The following is a 19,644-nucleotide window of genomic DNA, read 5'->3' as shown; positions in this document are numbered from 1 at the left end:
AATCTGCTGAAATAGAACACATCATACCGGTTGATACTGCTAATCCAAGGTTTAAACGTTTAGTTGAGCACCCGTAGTGTGCAACTGAATTTGGAATGGCATCCCCAGTGCGCCACCAACCAGGGTCGGGGTGTCACCGCTAAAAATCGATAAAAGATGTAAGATTTGCGGTGATTTTGACTGTGTACGATTTGCACTGAATGCGTTGAATGCGGTTAAAAAAGATTTTTAAACGGTGAATTTTTCTTTCAGCGCATAAGCGGTGAAAGAAAATTTTTCACCGCAACCAGTAGAATGCGGTGAAAAAAAATATTTTTCATTGCTACCAGCAAAAATGCGGTGCAAAAATTTTTCACCGCTAAAATTGCAAATCTTACAAATATTCACCGCTAAATTCAACGTTTATCTTAAATTCACAGGAAATTTCTCTGAATTACGTGAGAGATGGCGCATTGGAAAAAGAAGTTGGTGAGATGCAGGAGGTGAGTGGTGCGAACCTGTGAAGGGCAGGTTATTTTTTGCAAGAAATCCGGTGAAAAAAAATTTCACCTCTAAATTCAACGCAAATTTTACAAAAATTTCACCGCTTTCACCGCATTCAACGCTAAAAGATGCGAGCGCTTTGCGGTGAAAAAAGTTTTTTTTTCACCGCTATTCACCGCTAATCTTACATTATTTTTTGATGAAACCTCGACCCGGTCACTTTAGTCTTATTCACTGTGTGTGAACCAAGTAGGTCTAGTAGCCCCCGTGGATAGCTGAAAGCAGTCTAATCAGAACTGGCTTGGTTCCTGCACATCAAGCTGGGTAGTGGTAGCTAATTTGTGTTTTTACAAATTGACCCATTACAATTTCTGCTAAATACATGTTGTAACTTTCAAATTTTATATCTTACCAACGCAGAAAGCGTGAGATTAAAATTTTTGTTTCCCTCAGTTCCAATTAGTGCCAGCAACAATTTTCGGTATGATAGGATTCATAATGATATTTCCATAATAATCCATTGCAAGAAACGTAACATTTTTGGTTAAAAACAATATATCGTCCGATCTGGAAGGTACCGAATGCTTTGGAGACAAGTTTTTATTGTATATAAACCTAACTGCACCTAGCACACGCAGTTAAACTCTAAAAACGATCACAAAAAACAATGGGTCGTTTTTGACATTGTGTTTTGTGATCTCATTCATTTATTCCAGCAAAGTTGAAACGAAACTTTCTGTTTAAAATCGCGAGCACACCAGTCAACGGGCTCGTCTCATACGGAAAACTTCCTTTTGAGTAGCCAGAGCATGTTTGCAAGGTAACTTTGCACGAACTTAACCAGATCTTGCAAGAAAAGTGGTGTAATTCAACCAGGTTTTGTCATGTGCTGAATTAAAAATTGTAAATTTTTCAGGCACCTACGTGAAAGTGAACAATACGGGATATGGAAACGGTGAGTACAGTGGAGTAGTGGGCAAAGCCATCCAACCAGACCCTCCTCTGGCCGCCTTGATTGTATCCTTTGCCGGATACCCGTCAGCTCTGGCCGATAAACCCAACTATAACATCATTGGTGAGTGACAGGCCCAATCTTAATTTTTTGCGCCCAAAGGTGCGGTAAAAATATGTACGCTGCAATTGAGAAAATTCTGATCAAAATTTGCCAATACCCGCTAGATAAAATGTTGTCTCAATCTCATCAGCGCAAAAGTTTGGTTATAGTAGCCTATAAGTTTGTTTTGACTTCCAATTGACTGAGCTCCATTTAGTTTATCGTTTTCAGCCCTGGACACATCTTCATACGCGCTGATCTACGTTTGTGATGACTTCCTCGACTTGGGAAGCGAGAACGCCTGGATCTTGGCCAGAGATAAGACCCTGGATCCAACAATTGTTGATACTCTGAGAGGCAACTTGACCTCACTGGGAGTGGATCTCACTAAAATGCACATCACCAACCAAGACCCCGGGTACTGCCCACCTGTGTAAAATAGCATCTGTGTCTTGAACAAATGAGAAACCAAAAACTGTAAAGAGAAAACATTCTAGATGAGATGTAATCATGATTTATTCGGATTTGAACCTAACTATTGCTTTTCTTATAAAATCGAGAACTCAAACGTTGTCAAGAACTGTATAACCTTATAACAAATAAACTGATTACAAATCTCCTGTTGTTAAATTTGAGCCTCTGTAAGTTCTAATGGCAAAACTCGGAATTTATTTCATTGCGTGGCTACAGAAATACTTGTATTCAAAGTCAATTAAAGTCACCAATCAAGGGCATACACGTCAAATTGCTGCCAGAGCATAATACTCCAAGTTGAAATTAAAAAAAAACAGTCAGAGAGGGAAAAAACAGTCAGAGAGGGAAACAGTCTTGGCAACCATATCCAAGCCATATATGGAGTTTATGGTAACTTGGCAACCATATAGATGACCATGCAAAAAAATCAACATTGCTCGAAAAGCTCTTAAAACACCCATACAATGCACTCTGAGTGGAGAGAAACTCATCAAGACACTTGAAAAAAAATTGAAGTTCATGGTGTCTTGGGAACCATATCCAAGACCATACACATTTATGGTGCCATATAGGACCATAAAAGTCAAAGTCAAAAAATACACAAATATTACAGAGAACAGCTTAATTAACATCTTCTGGCTACATTAAGCGTTCCAAAAAAGCAAATTAAGTTAGTTCGATTTTTTATTTCTTGGCAACCATATCCAAGACCATAAATATTTATGGTCTTGCATATGGTTTCCAAGAAATCCATGGCTTGTCAGATTTCTTAAAGAGTGTTTAAAAAGCTTCAAATATGGCAGTAAGTAACACATTTTTGGTTGCAAAAGGCATATGTATTACTTCAGCACTATGTGGAGTTCTCAAAAAAAATAAAAGAAGAAAAGATACGAAACGAATTTAAAATTTGGCACAAATACATTGTTTCTAGAGCCAAAATCAGTAGTAGAAATAACAACCACTCTCTTCAAAAATAAAAGGCCATACTGAAGTGTTTTTGTGGGCATTTTGATCAGAAGGTATAATTAGTAACGGAGATCTCATTCAATTACACAAAAAAAGCTACTGTTCTTCTTATTTAGGATTTTTTTAAAATTGATGTTATTATAATTTGCTGTATTTCGTGGAGTGCGATAAAATGTGCTATAAACGCTGCAAAAAACATCTGGAGCTATAATAAGCGGCCTAATACCTATCAGATTGTCACTTTTAGGATTTTGTTGCAATGGTCTTTAGTATGATTGCCAAGAACTCCGAAAAAAAATAATTTTTATTAAAGATCTTCTTTTCATAATTTTTTGTCGCCTCAAAATTGTCCTATACTACGGTACTCTGCCACCTTTGTTCACTTTATTTTAGTAGTTTATTAATTTTAAGGTTTAAGAACAATCAGTATTGTTTGTTTTTTTGTCTACACTTAAACAAAAATACAAAACTAATTTTCAAGAGTTTATCTGCTTTTATCATTATTTACATGGTTCGTTTGGGGTCCTCAATTGTTTTTACCAGAAAAACAATCTAAAACAAGGTTTTTTTGATAGCAGAAAGCTTTCGTTCACTTCAACAACATGTTGAGTTCTATACAAAAAAAATTAGAGGAAAAGAAATTAAACGACCGTGAAATTTCACGCAACCATATAACCATATTGTTTCTAGAGTCAAAATCATTAGTAAATACAACAACCACTCTGTTCAGAAAAAAACGGTCGTACTACAGTGTTTTTGAGGGAACTATGCTCAGAAGGCTTAATTAGTAACAGAAAGCTCTTTCAATTAAACAAAAATAGGCGATAATTTTACATAATATATTTTTTTTGTTTGATGATATTATAATTTGTTGTAATGTAGACTGGGAAACAGTTGGCTCTGAGTGCTTCAAAAGACATCCAAAGCCAGCTTATATGGCCTCACACCTCTAAAAGTGTGACTTTTGTCAATTTGTTTCTATGGACTTTGGTAACATAAAAATAAGCAATTGTTCTTCACACTTATGATTTTTTTTTGATGTTATTATAATTTGTTCTATTTCGTGGATTGTGTTAAAATGTGCTATAAATGCTGCAATAAACATCTGAAGTCAGCATATGCGGCCTTATAACTGAAAAAAGTCACTTTTGTTTTTTGTTATAATGGTCTTTGATATGATTGCCAAGAAATCCATAAATAAATTATTTTTAAGTGAAGATCTCTTTTTTCATACTTTTTTTGTCGCCTCAAAGTTGTCCTATACTATCGTACTCTGCCACTTTTGTTCGATTTATTTTAGTAGTTTATTAATTTTAAGGTTTAAGAACAATCAGTATTGTTTATTTTTTGTCTAACTTATACAAAAATACAAAACTTATTTTCAAGAGTTTATCTGCTTTTATCATTATTTACATGGTTCGTTTGGGTTCCTCAATTTTTCTTACCAGAAAAACAATCTAAAACAAAGTTTTTCTGATAGCAGAAAGCTTTCGTTCACTTCAACAACATGTTGAGTTCTATACAAAAAAAATTAGAGGAAAAGAAATTAAACGACCGTGAAATTTCACGCAACCATATAACCATATTGTTTCTAGAGTCAAAATTATTAGTAAATACAACAACCACTCTGTTCAGAAAAAAACGGTCGTACTACAGTGTTTTTGAGGGAACTATGCTCAGAAGGCTTAATTAGTAACAGAAAGCTCATTCAATTAAACAAAAATAAGCTATAATTCTACATAATATATTTTTTTTAGTTTGCTGATATTATAATTTGTTGCATCGTGGATTGGGAAACAGTTGGCTCTGAGGGATTCAATAGACATCCAAGGCCAGCTTATATGACCTCATACCTCTAAAAGTGTGACTTTTGTCAATTTGTTTCTATGGTCTTTGATAACATAAAAATATGCAATTGTTCTTCACACTTATGATTTTTTTTATTGATGTTATTATAATTTGTTCTATTTCGTGGGTTGTGTTGAAATGTGCTATAATGCTGCAAAAAACATCTGGAGTCAGCATATGCGGCCTTATAACTGTAAAAATGTCACTTTTAAATTTTGTTATAAAGGTCTTTGATATGATTGCCAAGAAATCCATAAATAAATTATTTTTAATAGAAGATCTCTTTTTTATACTTTTTTTTATTGTCGCCTCAAAATTGTCCTATACTACGGTACTCTGCAACTTGTTTTCACTTTATATTAGTAGTTTAATAATTTTAAGGTTTAAGAACAATCAGTATTGTTTATTTTTTGGTCTAACTTAAACAAAAATACAAAACTCATTTTCAAGAGTTTATCTGCTTTTATCATTATTTACATGGTTCGTTTGGGTTCCTCAATTGTTTTTACCAAAAAGACAATCTAAAACAAGGTTTTTTTGACTGCAGAAAGCTTTCGTTCGCTTTAACAACATGTTGAGCTCTATACAAAAAAATTAGAGGAAAAGAAATTAAACGACCGTAAAATTTCACACAAACACATTGTTTCTAGAGTCAAAATCATTAGTAAACACAACAACCACTCTGTTCAGAGAAAAAAACCATACTACAGTGTTCTCGAGGGAAGCATGTTCAGAAGGCTTAATTAGTAACAGAAAGCTCTTTCAATTAAACAAAAATAGGCGATAATTTTACATAATATATTTTTTTTGTTTGATGATATTATAATTTGTTGTATTGTAGACTGGGAAACAGTTGGCTCTGAGTGCTTCAAAAGACATCCAAAGCCAGCTTATATGGCCTCACACCTCTAAAAGTGTGATTTTTGTCAATTTGTTTCTATGGTCTTTGATAACATAAAAATAAGCAATTGTTCTTCACATTAATGATTTTTTTAAATTTGATGTTATTATAATTTGTTCTATTTCGTGGATTGTGTTAAAATGTGCTATAAATGCTGCAATAAACATCTGAAGTCAGCATATGTGGCCTTATAACTGTAAAAATGTCACTTTTGTATTTTGTTATAATGGTCTTTGTTATGATTGCCAAGAAATCCATAAATAAATTATTTTTAAGTGAAGATCTCTTTTTTCATACTTTTTTTTATTGTCGCCTCAAAATTGTCCTATACTACGGTACTCTGCCACTTTTTTTCACTTTATTTTAGTAGTTTATTAATTTTAAGGTTTAAGAACAATCAGTATTGTTTATTTTTTGGTCTAACTTAAACAAAAATACAAAACTATTTTTCAAGAGTTTACCTGCTTTTATCATTATTTAAATGGTTCGTTTGGGTTCCTCAAGTGTTTTTACCAGAAAAACAATCTAAAACAAAATTTTTCCGACAGCAGAAAGCTTTCGTTCACTTCAACAACATGTTGAGTGCTATACAAAAAAAGTTAGAGGAAAAGAAATTAAACGACCGTAAAATTTCACGCAACCATATTGTTTCTAGAGTCAAAATCATTAGTAAATACAACAACCACTCTGTTCAGGAAAAAACGGTCGTACTACAGTGTTTTTGAGGGAACTATGCTCAGAAGGCTTAATTAGTAACAGAAAGCTCATTCAATTACACAAAAATAGGCGATAATTCTTCATAATATATATTTTTTTAAATTTAATATTATAGTTTGTTTTATCGTGGATTAAGAAACAGTTGGCTAAGAGGGCTGCACTAGACACCCACAGCCAATTTATATGGGCTCATACCTCTAAAAGTGTGACTGTTGTCAATTTCTGTCTTTGGTCTTTGATATTGTTGCCATGAACTCCGTAAAAAAGTCAGGTGAAAAATTAGCATTTTTCTTATAATTGCACAATTTTTGCATCAAAAATGAAGTATGATAGCGCATGGTGATGCTCTTATACTGCACTTTAAGGCGACATTCATAAAAGTAACTGAAAAGGACTGAACAATTTTGTTTCTTTAATGAGACGTTTTGGACAGTTTGAAACTGAGGAATCAACTGTTTTCCCGAAATTCAAAATTTTCTGTTTTCACTGTTTTTTTTGGTTCTAGTTATAGTCCTAATTTTTCGAACGAATTTGCAAAACAACACAGCCTTTATGGCGATGTGGGAATTTATTCCCACATCGTGATAAAGGCTAGGAACAGTCAATTTGTCCATTGTTGACTTGCAGGACGCCCAGAAACAGGTTTCTAGTGGTTTTTCACGCTAATTTTTGCGATTTCTCCAAAAATGGGGGTCGTGATATAGCCCAAAAACAGAGGTACACTTTGGATATTCAGTAATATCTTCTAAAGTACTTTATCTAATCAAGCGGGCATGGTCGCATTTTGTTGGTACTGAACCCTTCTTGCTTGCGTGTGTTGGTTATTCCCGAAAACGGCTCGGCTAAAAAGTTATTATGGGGTAACTTAGCGAAAACTGCCAATTTTAGTACATTTTGGGTCACCCAATTTTCGGTACCACAAAACAGTGGATTTAAGGTACATATTATTGTGTTTTAGAATCCTCAGATAGTGGGGAGTAATTCCTTGTATAAATCATAGGGTGTTTTCTGGAGTCTCGATGGTCAATTTTAATTCTGCAGCTCATTTCTTCTTCCATTTTGGGTTCCCTTGTTTTTGAAATATCTCCTCGTAGAGTGCAGCGATTTTAGATTTTTTGCATATTTGAACGTGTCATGAGCCGGGCTTTCAGACTATATATATTACGTATAGCGTTTTCCTTACCAGTTTGGAAAAATTGACCGGTACAGGGACAGTCAGTTTTTGCCATATTGGAGAGAAGACCCACCTGCCGAGTCCAAACTCCTTGGTTATGAATTTGATGATTTCACGTGGGAAGACTAGTGCTTCTGAAGCATATGGTACGGTACCTTAATTCCTTAATATCGCCCGATTGAGCAATTCAATCATGATTTTGTTTCAATATTCTAGTAGCATTTGTAATGAGCTTTCTAACAGTATATTATACGTTTCAAATGATGCTTTCACTTTCGAGATATTGACCATTGCAGATCAGGTCATTTTGGCCCAGGAAGACCACTTCTTCACCACATTTTGGGTCAGATCTTGGCCCCAGATGGGCCAATCACCCCAAAATGGGCCCTGTTATGTCTGTTATAATGTCTTATAACTTATATCAACCGGTAATGTGGTTCAATAATTGCAAACCACATATTTATTTATATTTACTACTAATAACCTAGTAATTATGTCCCATAGGCGGTTCTGCCGAAAAGGTGCGCCCCGTTGAGACGCTGGTTGGTCAGCTCCCCCCTATTGCACCTTGTCTTTCCCCATAGGATCTCTAAGAACAATCTGTGCTGCGCACAGACTTTTGCGAGCGTTCTTGTGTGTCTTTTGGTTGTGTTGAAGTGACGTACTGCTCATACGTATACCAAAGCCTCATTTCAGGTAGTTATAACTAAGTCAACCTTTCCGAAAGGTTATAAAATTCCTCACAAGAGTGACAGAGTAGCGTACTATCGTTCTCAATCTATTGAGATGTTCGATCACCCGGTGGTCGAAAAGGTCAGTTTTAAAGTATACTTTAATGCATGTATGCATGTACGCAGAAATGCTGCCGAGTAATAGCGCGGGAGACCCCTGCATTTTCTCGGTAGCATTAATGGACTTTTTCTTAATCATGCAGACATCTAAGGACATGTAATGTTGGCCCTATTGATTCCTAAACGTGTTTAATTGCTCTCAAACGAACTTTGTAACAATTATATTAGCGCTGTGGTCTCTTTTTGTGCGATTTATGGGTCGCTTGATCCCTTTTTTCCCCTGACCGATTTGACACATTGACCCATTATTATGTTCATTGTTCCCTAATTGAAACCATAGTATAAGCTGGGTGCGAGTAGATCGCATGCATCAAATTTTTAATGCAAGCATATTTGAAAGTTAATCTCGATTTAGCTTTTTTTCGTTTTCTCGAAAAAGCTTTCTTTATTTGGACAAAACTCTCTATTTTTCGTTGCTAAAAATGGAAATAGGAATTTTCTTATGTTTACGGCTCCTAACTTGAGCTTACAGTGCTAGTCAAGTGGACTTTTTGTCATCAAGCATCTTTTAAGTGGCTGGACTTGAAAACATTTTTCAAAACGCTTAATGCTTCTTTTTTTTAGAAAGTTTCGTTCTCAATTTTTTGTTCGAAAAAACATTTAAAGTCAATGGGCTTCAAACCCTGGTTTTCTAGGCTGGATACGCGTAGAATTCACCAATCAATTTTTTATTGCAAGTGCTTTGAAAATTTCACTTGATCGTAATCTTTTTTTTGCGTTTTCTGGAAAGAAGCATTCTTTATTGGGACAAAACTCTCTATGTTTCGTTGCTTAAAAAGTAAATGGGAAATTTCTTCTGTTTAGTTCTGATGAATTGAGCTTACTGTGCTAGCCAAACGAACTTTTTGTCATCAAGTATCTTTTAAGTGGCTGAACTTGAAAACATTTTTCAAAACGCTTAACGCTTCTTTTTTTTAGAAAGTTCCGTTCTCATTTTTTTGTTCAAAAGTTATTTGAAGTCAATGGAATACAAACCCTGGTTTTCTAGGCTGGATACGCGTAGAACGCACCAATCAATTTTTTATTGCAAGTGCTTTGAAAGTTTCACTTGATCGTAGCCTTTTTTTTGCGTTTTCTGGAAAGAAGCATTCTTTATTTGGACAAAACTCTCTATTTTTCGTTGTTTAAAAAGGAAATGGGAAGTTTCTTCTGTTTAGGGCTCATAAATTGAGCTTACAGTGCCAGCCAAGCGAACTTTTTGTTATCAAGTATCTTTTAAGTGGCTGAACTTGAAAACATTTTTCAAAACGCCTAATGCTTCTTTTTTTTAATGAAAATTTGGTCCTGCCTTTTTGTTCAAAAAATACATTTAAGGCAATGGGTTGGTACACCCGTTTTGATAAGCCAAATACAAGTAGAATACACGCAACAAACTTTTCTTGCGGGTAGTTTTGAAAGTTTTGGTTTATTTCAGCTTCTTTTTTCGTTTTCTCGAAAGAAGCGTTCTTTAATTGAGCAAAATTTCTTATATTTTGTTGCTAAAAACCTAAATAGGATTTTTCTTCGGTTTAGGGCTCCTAAATTGAGCTTACATTGCTAGCCAAGCGAACTTTTTGTCATCAAGTATCTTTTAAATGGCTGGAGTTGAAAACATTTTTCAAAACGCTTAATGCTTCTTTTTTTGAAGAAAATTTGGTCCTCCCTTTTTGTTCAAAAAAATCATTTGAAGGCAATGGTCTTGTAACCCTGTTTTTCAAGGCCTAATACAAGTAGAATACACGCGTCATTTTTTTGTTGCGGGTAGTTTTGAAAATTTTGCTTCATTTTAGACTTCTTTTTCGTTTTCTCGAAAGAAGCATTCTTTATTTGGACAAAATTTCTTATATTTTGTTGCTAAAAACCTAAATAGGATATTTCTTTGGTTCCTATTTTGAGCTTACAGTGCTAGCCAAGCGAATTTTTTGTGATCAAGTATCTTTTAAGTGGCTGGAATTGAAAACATTTTTCAAAACGCTAAATGATTCTTTTTTTGAAGAAAATTTGGTCCTCCCTTTTTGTTCAAAAAAATCATTTGAAGGCAATGGTCTTGTAACCCTGTTTTACAAGGCCTAATGGAAGTAGAATACACGCGTCATTTTTTTTGTTTCGGGTAGTTTTGAAAATTTTGCTTCATTTTAGACTTCTTTTTTGTTTTCTCGAAAGAAGCATTCTCTATTTCGACAAAATTTCTTATATTTTGTTGCCAAAAACCTAAATAGGATTTTTCTTCGGTTTAGGGCTCCTAAGTGGAGCTTACAGCGCTAGCCAAGCGAACTTTTTGTCATCAAGTATCTTTTAAGTGGCTGGACTAGAAAACATTTTTCAAATCTCTTAATGCTTCTTTTTTTGAAGAAAATTTGGTCCACCATTTTTGTTCAAAAAACCATTTGAGGGCAATGGGCTTCAATCCCTGCTTTGCTAGGCTAAATATAAGTAGAATGCACTCATCGTATTTTTGTTGCGGGTAGTTTTGAAAGTTTCGCTTGATTATAGCTTTTCTCCTCGTTTTTTCGAAAGAAGCATTCTTTTTTTGGACATAATTCCCTTTTCTGCTATGCCTAAAACGTATATAGGATGTTTCTTTAAATTGGGGCGCCTAAATACAGCCTATAGTGCCAGCCAAGTGACCAGTTTGGGATGGATCATCTTGTACATGACTGGACTTGAAAACTTTTTTCAAAACGCTTAATGATTCTTTTTTTGAAGAAAATTTGGTCCTCCCTTTTTGTTCAAAAAAATCATTTGAAGGCAATGGTCTTGTAACCCTGTTTTGCTAGGCCCAATACAAGTAGAATGCACACGTCAATTTTTAAGTGCGGTTATTTTTTGAAAATTTTGCTTGTTTTCAGCTTTTTTTCCGTTTTCTGGAAAGAAGCATTCTTTGTTTGGACAAAACTCTCTATTTCTCGGTGCTTAAAACGGAAATAGGATTTGTTTTCTGTTTAGGGCTCAAGAATTGAGCTTACAGTGCTAGCCAAGCGATCTTTTTGTCATCAAGCATCTTGTAGGTGTATGAACTTGAAAACATTTTTCAAAACGCTTAATGCTTCTTTTTTTTAGAAAGTTTTGTTCTCATTTTTTGTCCAAAAAATTATTTGAAGTCAATGGGTTTCTAACCCTGGTTTTCTAGGCTGGATACGCGTAGAATGCACACATCAATTTTTTATTGCATGTGTTTTGAAAATTTCACTTCATTGTTGCCTTTTTTTGCGTTTTCTGGAAAGAAGCATTCTTTAATTGGACAAAACACTCTTTTTTTCGTTGCCTCAAAAGGGAAATCAGAATTTTCTTCTGTTTAGGGCTCATAAATTGAGCTTACAGTGCTTGCCAAGCGAACCTTTTGTCATCAAGCATCTTGTAAGTGTCTGAACTTGAAAACATTTTTCAAAACGTTTAATGCTTCTTTTTTTATAGAAAATTTGGTCCTCCATTTTCGCTCAAAAAATCATTTGAAGGCAATGGGCTTCTAACCCTGCTTTGCTAGGCTAAATACAAGTAGAATGCACTCATCTTATTTTTGTTGATGGTGGTTTTGAAAGTTTCGCTTGATTATAGCTTTTTTTTCGGTTTCTCGAAAGAAGCATTCTTCGTTTTGACAAAATTCTTTATATTTTGTTGTTTAAAACCTAAATAGGATTTTTCTTGTGTTTAGGGCTCCTAAATTGAGCTTACAGTGCTAGCAAAGTAAAAGTTTTGGTAGTAAACATCTTGTAAGTGGCTGGACTTGAAAACTTCTTTCAAAACGCTTAATGCTTCTTTTTTTAAAGAAAATTTGGTCCTCCCTTTTCGTTCAAAAAATCATGTGAAGGCAATGGGCTTGAAACCCTGTTTTGCTAGCCTGCACCCTGGCTTGTAACCCTGCTCCAAATACAATTAGAATGCACGCGTCAATTCTGTTTTACTTTTTTTGTCGACTTTTTTTGTTATAGGAGAACGTGCAGCCGAAACCATCGAGGAAACGAGGGTTAGAAAAACCGTTCCATCATCCCATTTCCTTTCAGTTCTCAAATTTCGAGCCGACGATGAAAGGCCCAATGGGACCAGCAAAAATGGAACTTAAGTGTCTTTACCCGAAAGTTTCAACTGTGTGCTTCCTCAACTCAAGGGCAAAAGAAGAGAGAAACGGGAAGCTGAAAGGATGGCTAAATTTTGCAAATCCCAAAGACTGCCGCGAAACCTATGAGGAGGTATTAAAGAACCCTAAAAGTGGCATTGTTGTCGAGAAACTAGGCGTTGAGCAAGCTGCTCCACTGTTTTTGTCCTTGCAGGTTGAAAAACCGAAAATAATGCGAAAAAAAGAAACAAATTTTGAAAAAGACCTGAAATTTGTTAAATCCATTAAACCTTTGTCAAATGTTTGTTTTATATTTTACTGAGCTTGATATTTTATCGCTCTTAGTCTTCTAAGTTCATTGTTATGGCTTGAGATTCTCAATAGTAGGCATTGGGGTTTTCTTAGATATCTGAAGGTCAACAAATTTTGCGGAAACCCAACTTAAAAAAAAAGGCTCAAAAATTTTGGAAACTTATTTATCTCGCTCGCAAATCGTTGAATACACTTTCTTATAGACCAATCACTCATAAATTGACCCAATAGTGGTCCTGAAGTAAATATTGGGGCGTGAAGCATCTTGTAAGTCGCTGGACTTAAAAACATTTTTCAAAACGCTTAATGCTTCTTTTCTTTTAGAAAGTTTGGTTCTCATTTTTTGCTCAAAAAATTATTTGAAGTCAATGGGCCTCTATCCCTGGTTTTCTAGGCTGGATACGCGTAGAATGAACAGATCAATTTTTTATTGTAAGTGTTCTGAAAATTTCACTTGATCGTAGCCTGTTTTTAGCGTTTTCTGGAAAGACGCATTCTTTATTTGGACAAAACTTTCTATTTTTCGTTGCTTAAAAGGGAAATGGAAAATTTATTCTGTTTAGGTCTCATAAATTGAGCTTACAGTGCTAGCAAAGTGAACTTTTTGTCATCAAGTATCTTTTAAGTGGCTGAACTTGAAAACATTTTTCAAAACGCTTAATGCTTCTTTTTTTAGAAAGTTTCGTTCTCATTTTTTGTCCAATAAATTTTTTGAAGTCAATGGGCTTCTAACCCTGGTTCTCTAGGATGGATACGCGTAGAATACTCACATCAATTTTTTATTGCATGTGTTTTGAAAATTTCACTTGATTGTAGCCTATTTTTGCGTTTTCTGGAAAGAAGCATTCTTTATTTGGACAAAACTCTCTATTTTTCGTTGCTAAAAATGGAAATAAGAATTTTCTTATTTTTAGGGCTCCTAACTTGAGCTTACAGTGCTAGCAAAGTGAACTTTTTGTCATCAAGCATCTTTTAAGTGGCTGAACTTGAAAACATTTTTCAAAACGCTTAATGCTTCTTTTTTTAGAAAGTTTCGTTCTCATTTTTTGTCCAATAAATTTTTTGAAGTCAATGAGCTTCTAACCCCGGTTCTCTAGGATGGATACGCGTAGAATACTCACATCAATTTTTTATTGCATGTGTTTTGAAAATTTCACTTGATTGTAGCCTTTTTTTGCGTTTTCTGGAAAGAAGCATTCTTTATTTGGACAAAAACTCTCTATTTTTCGTTGCTTAAAAGGGAAATGGGAGTTTTCTTCTGTTTGGGGCTCATAAATTGAGCTCACAGTGCTAGCCAAGCAAGGTTTTTGTCTTCAAGCATCTTTTAAGTGGCTGGACTTGAAAACATTTTTCAAAACGTTTAATGCTTCTTTTTTTAAAGAAAATTTGGTCCTCCCTTTTCGTTCGAAAATCATTTGAAGTCAATGGGCTTGCAAACCTGCATTTCTAGGCTGGATACGAGTGAAATGCGCCCATCAAATTTTTGTTGCAGGTTTATTCTGACAATTTTGTTTGTTTTTAGCTTTTTGCTTCGTTTTTTCGAAAGAAGCATTCTTCAATTATACGAAATTCTTTATATTTTGTTCCTAAAAACCTAAATAGGATTTTTCTTCGGTTTAGGGCACCTAAATTGAGCTTACAGTGCTAGCCAAGCGAACATTTTGTCATCAAGTATCTTTTAAAAGGCTGGACTTGAAAACATTTTTCAAAACGCTTAATGCTTCTTTTTTTGAAGAAAATTCGGTCCTCCCTTTTCGTTCAAAAAATCATGTGAAGGCAATGGGCTTGTAACCCTGTTTTGCTAGGCCAAATACAAGAAGAATGCACGCGTCAATTTTTTTTGGGGATAAGTTTTGAAAATTTTGCTTCATTTTAGACTTCTTTTTTGTTTTCTCGAAAGAAGCATTCTTTATTTCGACAAAATTTCATATATTTTGTTGCTAAAAACCTAAATAGGATTTTTCTTCGGTTTAGGGCTCCTAAGTTGAGCTTACAGTGCTAGCCAAGCGAACTTTTTGTGATCAAGTATCTTTTAAGTGGCTGGACTTGAAAACATTTTTCAAAACCCTTAATGATTCTTTTTTTGAAGAAAATTTGGTCCTCCCTTTTTGTTCAAAAAAATCATGTGAAGGCAATGGTCTTGTAACCCTGTTTTACAAGGCCTAATGGAAGTAGAATACACGCGTCATTTTTTTGTTTCGGGTAGTTTTGAAAATTTTGCTTCATTTTCGACTTCTTTTTTGTTTTCTCGAAAGAAGCATTCTCTATTTCGACAAAATTTCTTATATTTTGTTGCCAAAAACCTAAATAGGATTTTTCTTCGTTTTAGGGCTCCTAAGTGGAGCTTACAGCGCTAGCCAAGCGAACTTTTTGTCATCAAGTATCTCTTAAGTGGCTGGACTTGAAAACATTTTTCAAATCTCTTAATGCTTCTTTTTTTGAAGAAGATTTGGTCCTCCATTTTTGTTCAAAAAACCATTTGAGGGCAATGGGCTTCTATCCCTGCTTTGCTAGGCTAAATATAAGTAGAAAGCACTCATCGTATTTTTGTTGCGGGTAGTTTTGAAAGTTTCGCTTGATTATAGCTTTTCTCCTCGTTTTTTCGAAAGAAGCATTCTTTTTTTGGACATAATTCTCTTTTTTGCTATGCCTAAAACGTATATAGGATGTTTCTTTAAATTGGGGCGCCTAAATACAGCCTATAGTGCCAGCCAAGTGACCAGTTTGGGATGGATCATCTTGTACATGACTGGACTTGAAAACTTTTTTCAAAACGCTTGATGCTTCTTTTTTTTTGAAGAAAATTTGGTCCTCCATTTTTGTTCAAAAAATCATTTTAGGGCAATGGGCTTCTAACCCTGCTTTGCTAGGCTAAATATAATTAGAATGCACTCATCGTATTTTTGTTGCGGGTAGTTTTGAAAGTTTCGCTTGATTATAGCTTTTTTTCGGTTTCTGGAAAAAGCATTCTTTATTTGGACAAAAATCTCTATTTTTCGTTGATAAAAATGGAAATAGGATTTTTCTTCGTTTTAGGGCTCCTAAATTGAGCTTACAGTGCTAGCCAAGCGAACTTTTTGTCATAAGGCATCTTGTAAGTGGTTGGAATTGAAAACAATTTTCAAAATGCTTAATGCTTCTTTTTTTTTAGAAAATTTTGTTGTCATTTTTTGTTCAAAAAGTTATTTGAAGTCAATGTGCTTGTAACCCTGTTTTTTTAGGCTAGATATGCGTAGAATGCACACATAATTTTTTTATTGCAAGTGTTTTTGAAAATTTCACTTGATTGTTACCTTTTTTTGCGTTTTCTGGAAAGAAGCATTCTTTATTTGGACAAAACCTCTTTATTTTTTGTTCCCTTAAATGGAAATAGGGACTTTCTTTTGTTTATGGCTCATAAATTGAGGTTACAGTGCTAGCCAGGTGAACTTTTTGTCATCAAGCATCTTGTAAGTGTCTGAACTTGAAAACATTTTTCAAAACTCCTAATGCTTCTTTTTTTTAGTCAAATTTGATTCTCATTTTTCGTTCAAAAATATATTTGAAGTATATTGGCTTGTAACCCTGTGTTTCTAGAGTGGATACGCGTAGAGTGCACACATCAGTTTTTTATTGCAAGTGTTTTTGAAAATTTCACTTGATTGTTGCCTTTTTTTGCGTTTCCTGGAAAGAAGCATTCTTTATTTGGACAAAACTCTCTCTTTTTCGTTGCTTAAAACGGAAATAGGAATTTTTTTCTGTTTAGGGCTCATAAATTAAGCTTACAGTGCTAGCCAAGCGAACTTTTTCTCATCAAGCATCTTGTAAGTGGCTGGACTTGATAACTTTTTTCAAAACGCTTAATGCTTCTTTTTTTTTAGAAAGTTTCGTTCTCATTTTTTGTTCGAAAAATTATTTGAAGTCAATGGGCTTCTAACCCTGGTTTTCTATGCTGGATACGCGTAGAATACATACATCAATTTTTTATTGCATGTGTTTTGAAAATTTCACTTGACTTTAGGCTTTTTTTTGCGTTTTCTGGAAAGAAGCATTCTTTATTTGGACAAAACTATCTCTTTTTCGTTGCTTAAAACGGAAATAGGAATTGTTTTCTGTTTAGGGCTCATAAATTCAGCTTACAGTGCTAGCCAGGTGAACTTTTTGTCATCAAGCATCTTGTAAGTGTCTGAACTTGAAAACATTTTTCAAAACACCTAATGCTTCTTTTTTTTTAGTCAAATTCGATTCTCATTTTTCGTTCAAAGATATATTTGAAGTATATTGGCTTGTAACCCTGTATTTCTAGAGTGGATACGCGTAGAGTGCACACATCAATTTTTTATTGCAAATGTTTATGAAAATTTTACTTGATTTTAGGATTGTTTTGCGTTTTCTGGAAAGAAGCATTCTTTATTTGGACAAAACTCTCTCTTTTTCGTTGCTTAAAACGGAAATAGGAATTTTTTTCTGTTTAGGACTCATAAATTAAGCTTACAGTGCTAGCCAAGCGAACTTTTTCTCATCAAGCATCTTGTAAGTGGCTGGACTTGAAAACTTTTTTCAAAACGCTTAATGCTTCTTTTTTTTAGAAAGTTTCGTTCTCATTTTTTGTCCAAAAAATTATTTGAAGTCAATGGGCTTCTAACCCTGGTTTTCTAGGCTGAATACGCGTAGAAAGAACAGATCAATTTTTTATTGTAAGTGTTCTGAAAATTTCACTTGATCGTAGCCTTTTTTAGCGTTTTCTGGAAAGACGCATTCTTTATTTGGACAAAACTTTCTATTTTTCGTTGCTTAAAAGGGAAATGGAAAATTTCTTCTGTTTAGATCTCATAAATTGAGCTTACAGTGCTAGCAAAGTGAACTTTTTGTCATCAAGTATCTTTTAAGTGGCTGAACTTGAAAACATTTTTCAAAACGCCTAATGCTTCTTTTTTTTAGTCAAATTTGATTCTCATTTTTCGTTAAAAAACATATTTGAAGTATATTGGCTTGTAACCCTGTATTTCTAGAGTGGATACGCGTAGAGTGCACACATCAGTTTTTTATTGCAAGTGTTTTTGAAAATTTCACTTCATTGTTGCCTTTTTTTGCGTTTTCTGGAAAGAAGCATTCTTTATTTGGACCAAACTCTCTCTTTTTCGTTGCTTAAAACGGAAATAGGATTTTTTTTCTGTTTAGGGCTCATAAATTGAGCTTACAGTGCTAGCCAGGTGAACTTTTTGTCATCAAGCATCTTGTAAGTGTCTGAACTTGAAAACTGTTTTCAAAACGCCTAATGCTTCTTTTTTTTAGTCAAATTTGATTCTCATTTTTCGTTCAAAAATATATTTGAAGTATATTGGCTTGTAACCCTGTGTTTCTAGAGTGGATACGCGTAGAGTGCACACATCAGTTTTTTATTGCAAGTGTTTTTGAAAATTTCACTTGATTGTTGCCTTTTTTTGCGTTTTCTGGAAAGAAGCATTCTTTATTTGGACAAAACTCTCTCTTTTTCGTTGCTTAAAACGGAAATAGGAATTTTTTTCTGTTTAGGGCTCGTAAATTAAGCTTACAGTGCTAGCCAAGCGAACTGTTTCTCATCAAGCATCTTGTAAGTGGCTGGACCTGAAAACTTTTTTCAAAACGCCTAATGCTTTTTTTTAATGAAAATTTGGTCCTGCCTTTTTGTTCAAAAATTCGTTTTAGGGCAGTGGGCTTGTACCCCTGTTTTTGGTAGGCAAAATGCAAGTAGAATGCACGCAACAAATTTTTATTGCGATAGTTTTGAAAGTTTTGGTTTATTTCAGCTTTATTTTTCGTTTTCTCGAAAGAAGCGTTCTTTATTTGAGCAAAATTTCTTATATTTTGTTGATTAAAAACCAAAATAAGATTTTTTTCATCTGTTTGGGGCTGCTAAATTGAGCTTACAGTTCTAGCAGAGTAAACTTTTTTTTAGTGAACATCTTGTAAGTGGCTGGAATTGAAAACTTTTTTCAAAACGCTTATTGCTTCTTTTTTTTTAGAAAGTTTAGTTCTCATTTTTCGTTCAAAAAATTATTTGAAGTCAATGGGCTTGTAACCCTGTTCTTCTAGGCTGGATATGCGTAGAATGCACACATCAACTTTTCTTGCGAGTGTTTTAGAAAACTTAACTTAATTTTTCCTCTTTTCTTGTTTTCTCGGAAAAAGCAATCTTTATTTGGACAAAACTCTCCATTTCTCGTTCCTAAAACCGTAAATAGGAACTTTCTTCTGTTAAGGCCTCCTAAATTGAGCTTACAGTGCTAGCCAAGCGAACTTTTTGTCATCAAGCATCTTGTAAGTTGCTGGATTTGAAAACTTTTTTCAAAACGCTTATTGCTCCTTTTTTGAAAGAAAATTTTGGTCCTCCCTTTTCGTTCAAAAATCAATTGAAGTCATTGGGCTCGCAACCCTGTTTTGATAGGTTGGATACGCGTAGAATGCACGCAGCAAATTTTTTGGGGAGTGTTTTTGAAATTTTCACTTCATTTTAGCCTTTTCTTTCGTTTTCTTGAAAGAAGCCTTTTTTCTCGGACAGAATTCTCTATTTTTCGTTGCTAATAAAGGGAATAGAAATTTTTTTCTGTTTAGGCCTCCCAAATTGAGATTAAAGTGCTAGTCAAGCAAACTTTTTTGTCGTGAAGCATCTTGTATGTGGCTGGACTTAAAATGTTACTTAATTTTAGCTTTTGCGTTTTCTCGAAAGAAGCATTCTGTTTTGACAAAACTCAGTGTCTTCAAATAAACATAGTTTCTACTCAAAAGGTTTTCGAACTTTTTTAGATTGTTTGATATGAGTTGTCAAGATTCAAGAAGTTTGGATCCAGTGTATGAGTTACTGGATGTATC

General features: G+C 34.3%; 1 protein-coding gene across 1 annotated transcript; it reads left to right on the top strand.

Moving 5' to 3' along the window:
* The first annotated feature begins 473 nt into the window (after positions 1–473).
* LOC142346674 (apolipoprotein D-like) lies at positions 474–2,157 on the top strand. The gene is made up of 3 exons (XM_075398884.1): positions 474–489; positions 1,400–1,558; positions 1,769–2,157. The coding sequence occupies exons 1-3, from the start codon at positions 474–476 to the stop codon at positions 1,972–1,974; spliced, it is 381 nt and encodes a 126-aa protein (XP_075254999.1). The 3' UTR covers positions 1,975–2,157.
* The last annotated feature ends 17,487 nt before the right edge of the window (positions 2,158–19,644 follow it).

Source organism: Convolutriloba macropyga, chromosome 1, assembly GCF_964194025.1.
Source record: "Convolutriloba macropyga chromosome 1, txConMacr16.3, whole genome shotgun sequence".
NCBI classification, from domain to species: domain Eukaryota; kingdom Metazoa; phylum Xenacoelomorpha; order Acoela; family Convolutidae; genus Convolutriloba; species Convolutriloba macropyga.
Note: the sequence above shows the minus strand (reverse complement) of the source record. Positions and strands in the feature narration are given on the sequence as shown.

Coding starts and splice junctions, on each gene's coding strand:
- LOC142346674 (XM_075398884.1), top strand. Junction 1,559..1,768: donor ACCCAACTATAACATCATTG/GTGAGTGACAGG, acceptor TATCGTTTTCAG/CCCTGGACACATCTTCATAC.